Genomic DNA, 9,064 nt, shown 5'->3' with positions numbered 1-9,064 from the left:
GACATAAATTATTTCAGTAGGTTACAAGTTTTAAAACGTATTGTGCAAATTATTGTTTGATTTCTGATTGTGTAATTTATAATACATGTACAGGTATATAGAGAAGGAAAATTACAATTATATTGAAATTGCATTGTTCAGGGGCCTTTTTAAAAAGAATTGAATTACAAGAAAATAGCAGATGTGGACAGGTCATTGCTATCAAAACTCAGGTATACTGGGCTTCCTCAAGATCTAAAGAATGCCTGTAGATACTGGCTGTTATTGTTATCAAAACACCTCTCTGGGGTAGCCCCAGACCACAGTGTCTGCAGATGTCACTCCACCTGAGATCTATTGTTAAATGTTTGATTGGCAGGCAGCTTACAATTTGGGGGTGTCAACTTAAAATTGGGTCTTTAAACAATTTAAGGGATCAAAGGATCTAAAGTTGATAAGATTGCTTCCTCTAACTACTTCACGTTCAGAGATTTCTGTATTGACCACTTGTCCACTACTTGGAAAGGCAAACATGGACCCCTAGAAACACCAGAGGCGTAATCAGCTATTTTGGAGGAGTAAGCATTCCCTGTTGACCGGTCACATCCGCTGTAATATCTATATCTTGTCAGGTAAATAGAGTAATTTGTAGTCAAAATATTATGACAGATCAGTAAAAGCTTGTATTTGTGAATCAGATCATTACAAAGACCATGGAACATGCTAAGTAATGAGCAAACATAGAAACACATGCTGGAACATTGTCAAACTGATTACAGTAACCTTCTTAGCTGAGTATCTATCTTGTTTTCTGCTTACAAATTTGTTAGTTAGAAATGGCCTTGACTTTTGAAGCGCTGCCTTGGAAAACAATTGGCGTTTATCTCTGATTATGGGACACCAAGTTTGATGATCATATCTTTTCCTCTTATTTGTCAAGCAGCATCTAAAGACACTACATATCAGCATGTGTCTCACAACTACAAAAGGTAACATGCATAAACATGTAAATCGATTATATATATAATTAATCTCTCTGTAAAAGTCTCTGCAATAATATCAACTTATTATTCTCATCTGCCATTAAGCACTGAATTACTAAATGCTTTATTAGCAACTGCTTTAAAATACCGCTTCCTTTCCATACCTTTCCTGGTGTAGAAGATTGTTTCATTAAAATTGAGTAAGAGTGGTTGATAGATACACTTGTAATGGCAATCTCAATTTCCTTCTAAAACAGATGCCAAATTGACATTCGTATGCCTACACCTGCAAAATATATTCTACAACAAATCAATGCATTAAAAACACTGTTTTGTAATAAAATTATGCCATGATCAGCGTTAGGCGACATGAAAAACCTATGGAGTACTTATGGAATCTAAACACATGGTATATACATGTAAAAGATAAAGTTACTTTACTAATGGTGCTGAAGGTTTGTTAATAATTAAAAAGTTTGCTTGAATTACATGACCTGTGATCTCACCTCCCTTACTTCCAAGTATGTGCGCATGGTCAGATTGGATGACATTGAGAAAAGAAACAGGATCGGCATTAACATCCCTTACTTCGTTTTTGTGTTTCTAACCGGTTTATTTACGAACAAGATATCTTCATTGTGACGCACGCAATCAAAATTGGAGCACGTACGCGAGAATTGTAGAGATCGTTTGAAAAGCCTTACAAGGTTGGCATCATTAATGACACACGATATATGTACAGGATACTGCTGGGAGATCAATCTGGAGAAAAATTCAAAGAAATTAGCCCTATAATCAAAATTTCAATATTTCTTTTAAAATTCACAGTTCATTCTTCAACTTTACCTACTTTTTCTAAGTGCCAGCTGTCGAATTCTGTCTTCAGAACAATTTCTAAGCAACATTCCGTGAATCCTTAAAATGATCTTTTGAACATCACAACGTACACAACTTGTCAACAAAAAGGGAAATGAACTCCTAAAGGCAATGTACATTTACCCCCATTGACCATCAATATAAAACAAAAAATCCAATAAATTGATAATTTCGATTTGATGACGTTATATACGAAAGCATTATTGTGCGTTTAGAATTTTTTCTAAGTGGTCCTAATCGGCTTTCGCAGTTATCAAAAGAATAATCCATATACTGATTATCATTATTTTTCAATTTCAATGATACTTACTTTTTTTTCAAGAAGATGAATAAAGTTTGAAATCCTGTTCACTCATGTCAGGTTAAGTGATTAATTGTTGTAAATCGTTTTCGTTACATCAAAGTTAGGTACAATCGGCTGTATAAGGTGAACATGGATTTAACATTTTTTAGTATAATTTGTAATATGACAAAAGTAATGATGTAGTAAAGTGATGAAATGAAAATATATTTTTCAAAGAGCTTCAGTATTAAAAATTTAATAATGAAGACATTTGAATGATTTACGAATTGTTAATGTTCATGACCTTCTTATTCTTATTCCAAGCGAATATTTAATCTATTATCGTAATTTTGTTCTTTGTGATGCGTGAAGCGTCGCGAACAAATTGCTGAATATTCAATATGTGATCTGTTTATAAATAATATTTAAAAAATAATTAAAATATCTCATCAACCCCATAAACTACTTTATGAATTTCGTCGTGCATACATGCATCGTCCTTTTTTCACAATATTTAGATTTTAATGTGGTTTTTTGTTAAACTTATATCGAAAAATTAGATTTACTTGGTATATTCCACCGTCACGTGGTTACCAATCAACATTTTTACTGGTACCATGCATCTGGAGGGAGATGCCGGTTCAAAACAATCAAAACACCTACCGTAAATCTGGTTATTTTTGCTGTCGATTAATTTTTTGCGATTTTGCAAGTCAGTTGGATTCGCAAAAATAGTGTTTCACAAGTTCTTTTGATATGTTTATACATATATTTACAAAAATTGGAAACAAAAAAAAAATAAATGTATAGGCTTTTTACTCAAATTCGCAAAAATAAATCGACGCAAAAATATCCAAATTTACGGTATTGTGTATATTACTTTTAAAGCTTTCATGTGTTGAATGATATTTCTAGATTTTCGTAGTAACACGATTGGCGTCTCCTTCTGATGAAAAGGAAACTTTTGTCTTAATTAAATCAATGAATAGGTTTGAGTTTTAAGAATGTGTTATTTTTAACATTGGAACTAAATTGTAATCAAGATGAAAGATGAATATGTATAATGTAGATCTAGAAATATAGGCATGCTGAGGAATTAATATACCTGGACAACTTCCGTTGACCTTGTTGCATCTGACGTCATTTTTAACGTGTTTCGAAATGAAACCGCAGAAATACAACACGGATGACATCAACGGCAAGGTATACATGGTTAAGGATAGTAAGAACGACAAAGTACATTTATTGTCGAACTATCTACTTCGCCCAAACATTCTTTAATTCATGATCATTTATTACGTGTGACGTGTGTTTAATAACACGACAACTAGATGGTAATGAAATAAGTTGAACTTCTTATTTTTTATGCATGAATTTTGGCGCATGAGTGTGGACCATCGTACTTCGGCGTGTCACATCATCAGGCTTAGGCTTTGGCTCAGACTATCCCACTTTGGAGTCTTTTATATATATATATATATATATATATATATATATATATATATATATATATATATACAAAGCACTAAAATGACCAACGACACGAACAACGAGATTGTCAAATTCTTCAGGACAAACGAAAACAATTACATAATGTGGTCAATATCAACAGAGCATAATAACAAAAACTACATATAAATACATCTAGCACTACAACTACACTAATCTACAAACGTATTTACAACGAAGTAGTACTAGATGTATTTATATGTAGTTTTTGTTATTATGCTCTGTTGATATTGACCACATTATGTAATTGTTTCCGTTTGTCCTGAAGAAGGGACGGGTCGTCCCGAAAATTTGACAATCTCGTTGTTCGTATCGGTGGTCATTTTAGTGCTTTATATAATTTTTTGTATTTGACCTTAGTGCTTATATATATATATATATATATATATATATATATATATATATATATATATATATATATATCCAAAATTGAAATAGTAATAGGATAATAATATTAAAAAAAATATGAAAAGAAAAACAGAAATCCTCCGTAAAGCTTTAGTGCTTTCATTACATCTTCAGAAGCTTTACAAAAATGTATGCATAGCAGTATCATAGTAACAGTGATTATGAAGTAAGCGGAACGTTAAATGTCTATATTGTGACATCATGGATGATGTACAACAATGATCTGGAAAAAGTAGTGGAAAATCATAGGCAATTATAAACGACTATTAAGTTTTGGCTTTAGAATACCAATGAAATGTTTTCTTTTCCCCGTCTCTGAATAGCACTGGCACATCTTAGTTTATAAAATGGGAAAATGTTAAATCGGTTCTTACCACCGTTTCCAGGTGTATGCTTCACTGGATTTTACCTGATCAGGATATAGGACTCACGGCGGGTGTGACCGGTCAACAGGGGATGCTTACTCCTCCTAGGCACCTGATCCCACCTCTGGTGTGTTCAGGGGTCCGTGTTTGCCCAACTATCTATTTTGTATTGCTTGTAGGAGTTATGAGATTGATCACTGTTCGTTATCTTCACCTTGCATATATATATATATATATATATATATATATATATATATATATATATATATATATATATATGTGTGTGTGTGTGTGTGTGTGTGTGTGTGTGTGTTAAATGTTAAAATCCAGAAAGCGCTAGTGATTTAAATATATTTTGAAACTGTATATTTTCCTGTTTTTTTATTGAATTATTTTGACTGTGTGATATCAACTTTTTCTATATGGATTATATATATATATATATATATATATATATATATATATATATATATGTGTGTGTGTGTGTGTGTGTGTGTGTGTGTGTGTGTGTGTGTGTGTGTGTGTGTGTGTGTGTGTGTGTGTGTAAGACTCCAAAGTGCGATGGAACTCCAAAGTGCGATGGTCACGCCAAACCCCGATGGTCTGCGCCAAACTCCAATGGTGTGACACGCCAAAGTGCGATGGTCCACACTCATGCGCCAAAGTGCGATGGTCTGACACGCCGAAATCCTCTGGTCTGTAAATGACACAGTGTTTTGGTACAGACTGTACCAACCGTGTGTTGTTTCACCAAAATATCAGTGCAAAATACATGCATAAAAAATAAGAATTTCAACTTATTTCATTACCATCTAGTTGTCGTGTTATTCAACACAAAATTTCCAACGTGAAAATGTATAGAATGTTTTGCATTATTGCATATCCCCAAGATTTTATTACGTGTACGTCACAAGTAATAAATGATCATGAATCAAATCAAAAGCAGGTACTTTGATGTCGAATGTATTATCTGATTTCCCCCAAAACCTTACGTTGAATATTTCTTTCGTGATTTGGAATTGCAATAAATGACAAATTTTTAAGCTCAATCATTCTTTTGTTAAGATTTTTTGATGACAGCAAAAACGAGCTACGGCGAGCAGAGTTTTTGGGTAATAGAAGCTGATAAACATAAATGAATGTTTGGGCGAAGTTCGACAATAAATGTACTTTGCCGTTTCCACTATCCTCAACCTTGTATACCTTGCCGTTGCTGTCGTCCGTGTTGCATTTCTTCGGTTTTATTTTGAAAGACGTTAAGAATGACGTCACAATAACGTGACGTCACAAACGTTACTGAACTCCGCACCATCGGACTTTGGCGTGGTCATTGCACTTTTGCGTCCGTAACGTTAACAAACCATCGCACTTTGGCGTGACCATCGCACTTTGGAGTGACCATCACACTTTGGAGTCTTACATATATATATATAAATGGCACACCACAAACAGATCTACATAACATCGAGAATTTTCTGAAGGCTATATAATATATATATATATATATATATATATATATATATATATATATATATATATATAATCACTCGCTTTGTTCTTTTACCACACCGCCTGAAAATTAAATTATAATATCATAAATAGTACATCAATTCCTCTATCTGGTCATTTGCCCGAAGAACAAGAAGTTTTATTGGTGTCGCCTAGGAAGAAAATGCATGAAATGTTTCAAGCTTTAAGAATATGATATACGTTTTTCATCATTGTGTTTTGTAAAAAAAATACTAACATGAGATAACACAAATTTTGTGATTTTGTCTTAATTTTCTTACTTTTCGGCAATAATGGGGTATTGTAAATGCATGTTTTTGACGAGTTCCCAACATCGTATAAAAACAATTGAGAGGAAAATGTGTTTCATGTGTATCCTACTTTGTGAAGATATAATTTGTTTCGTTATTTTCCAATTGTTAACAAAACGCTATAAATTCAATCCTTTCGAAACGTAAGGTGTTTAAAGGCGTCACTAGGCATCGGAGATTAGATATATTGATTATTATTTTTACCTTGTCTTTTTAGACTTCTTATGTTTATAATGCAATTCCATGTTAATTATCTTAGTCCATCATTCTTTGCAAACAATGACCAAGAACAGTGATATATATCATTATATATATTTTTAGCACAATCGTGTATTAGTACTTTTGATTTCCTGTTCGATAGGGATGTACTTATATGACCTATTGCTTGATTTGTATAAGGAAGTACAGAGCGATATTTTGGAATGTGAACAAAATGGATGGTATGGTTTTCGTCATATTTATAACTTTTGTCTGTTTATCAGTCACGCTGGACCCTAATATGTGTCGGTGAGTGAGAATCGTGTACATCTATAGTATGTTTTAATTGTGAAGAAATCGTGTTATTGCGTTCCAAAACTTCTTAAGATATATTCATGAATGTATTCAATTTCAGTCCAGGAATATGTTGTACCGATTACATCCTACACAATAACAGTTGTACAGGTAAATCAGGAATCATCTTATAATTCTTAATTCAATCATTTAAACGTTCCTTTGGAAATAATAATTTTGAGGTTTTGATGTATTATGAAAACGTGACAACAAACAGTGATCAATGATACATCATGGAAGTATCTCTAGAAAGGTTAGATTCTTTACGTCTTCAGAGCAGTGAATATCGCAATTACAATCGAAATTCTGTTTTGAATATATATGTACTGGAATCGGATATATTCATAAAGGTTTGCGTTTTTGTAGAATGTGAAGCAGGAACAACAGGTCCAAACTGTAGTGAAACATGTGTTGATGGATATTACGGCAAACGTTGTAGGAAAAAGTGTTCTATAGATTGCACAGGAATTTGCAACAAGATCAACGGAAGTTGCACAGGTATCTTTATTTCAATTGTATCCTCATGATTTTAACCTTCTCTTCCTAGTTATTTATTGTAATTCGGATAATTTAAGTACTGTTTGGTATTTAATTTTGAGGTCGTTTCAATGTCAATACACAATCATTTGATGTATCAGTGACTACAAATGGCACACCACAAACAGATCTACATAACATCGAGAATTTTCTGAAGGCTAGATTGTGGATTATTGCTGGAGTATCCTCTGTCCTCGTTATTCTTACCTGTGGGTGTATCGGAGTCTTCTTCTTCTGTAAAACATGGTGAGTATTCACTGGTGCTTTGATTTCATGTTTAGAAATGGTGTTCACGCACGTTACATAATTGCTGTTTACTACCCTTTAAGCATCATTTTTCTAAAAAATGAAAGCCATAACTACACATCTGATTTGAAGGATGATTGGTTGAATTCGTAAATATAATCAACGAAAACCATAGATACATTTATGCACAACGCTTTTATTGTTATGCTAAGCTAATCAATATAAACTGATGCCCTCCAATGATATTGCGTTTGTGATAATGCGATTTTATGTTTTGTCTTTTCAGCAAATATGTTGGAAAGAAAAGACGAACGCTTGGTAATGCTTATTCAATGCTTGCCTAATATATATTTTACAGTTAAATTTTGGAAACAATGATTTGAATTGAAAATATTTCCTTGTTCTCTTACTTGAAGCTCGACATCCAAACCAGGACACACAGCCATCTGTGCGGTATGAGAGTGATAGAGACATGCAGGACTTCTCCGCTAACATTACCCGACCTTCACGGACCAATGATAATGGATCTGCTAATGGATCAGCCAATACACATGTACCCAAGACACCTAACGTTGAAAACAGTAAGCCTAAAACAAAGAAACGATACAGCCTGGTCCGAAAAGTCACTGTGTCCCAGGAAGTGACGTCATGTTCTAACATGTCTGAGGAAGACGATGATGTGTTCGACAGTGATGAGTGTGATGATTATACAAATACTTGTGGCGGCGTACAGATCTCAGAGCTCCCATCAAAGCAGTCCTCCTTTAACACGTTTCTGTCTCCATACGATAACTCACAGTCAGGGAATGATGACAACACAGAGTATGGGAAATTATGGAGATGACAGCAATAACACATCTTCTTGTGTACGGAAATATACATGATATTTCCTTTGATTATACTGTAATCATTTCAGCGGGATTCAAATTTTAGCTACTTTAGAGGTGATATCTTTCAGAATAGCTGTATTTATCTTTTCTTACACAGACAAATCGCTGAATCATGATTATGCCAATTAGTCCAACAGCTCCTACTGATACCCTAAAATAAGTAGACGAACAGGAAATGGCAGCAATTCTTCATAAACAGCAACAAAAAATATGTTTGTCTTACAGAATAAGGCAGTGAATTCCATTGGTCGAGGGCTTATCACGTGAAGGAGACAACTCGTGATACCCCCATACATGTAACTGTGTTTCTCCTTGTAGACGATACAGTTTTGATAGCGCAAAGGAGATAACTAGCACTCTCATGATATGCAGGGCCATTTAATAGTGACGTCAATGTCAACATTAACGACCACAAATAACCCTGTTGCGAAGATAGATATGCTTTGTTTAACATATACATCTAATAAATGTATAACATTAAGATTTAAAAAAATAGTACATGTAGTTGGGACAACATTGATAACACCGATTGAAAACCAGTGAAAATTTATTTAAATTTTTCTGCAGAATTTTGCCGATTTTGTTGACGTTTTAACTAATAAATCAAATCAATAAA

General features: G+C 33.6%; 1 protein-coding gene across 4 annotated transcripts; it reads left to right on the top strand.

Moving 5' to 3' along the window:
* The first annotated feature begins 6,644 nt into the window (after positions 1 to 6,644).
* Positions 6,645 to 9,064, top strand: LOC125664481 (uncharacterized). 4 transcript variants are annotated; one of them, XM_056150934.1, is made up of 6 exons: positions 6,645 to 6,730; positions 6,837 to 6,886; positions 7,142 to 7,273; positions 7,375 to 7,558; positions 7,845 to 7,876; positions 7,975 to 9,064. In XM_056150934.1, the coding sequence occupies exons 1-6, from the start codon at positions 6,657 to 6,659 to the stop codon at positions 8,400 to 8,402; spliced, it is 900 nt and encodes a 299-aa protein (XP_056006909.1). In that variant the 5' UTR covers positions 6,645 to 6,656; the 3' UTR covers positions 8,403 to 9,064. The 4 variants fall into 4 exon arrangements, with proteins under 4 accessions (XP_056006909.1, XP_056006906.1, XP_056006912.1 ...); XM_056150931.1 differs by lacking the exons at positions 6,645 to 6,730; positions 6,837 to 6,886 and having other exon boundaries at positions 6,894 to 7,273; positions 7,975 to 8,424; positions 8,546 to 9,064; XM_056150937.1 differs by lacking the exons at positions 6,645 to 6,730; positions 6,837 to 6,886 and having other exon boundaries at positions 6,894 to 7,273; positions 7,414 to 7,558.

The sequence above is a fragment of the Ostrea edulis genome, chromosome 1 (assembly GCF_947568905.1).
Source record: "Ostrea edulis chromosome 1, xbOstEdul1.1, whole genome shotgun sequence".
Classification (NCBI taxonomy): Eukaryota; Metazoa; Mollusca; class Bivalvia; order Ostreida; family Ostreidae; genus Ostrea; species Ostrea edulis.
The sequence above is the reverse complement of the archived record's forward strand: the minus strand, read 5'-3'. Positions and strand labels throughout refer to the sequence as shown.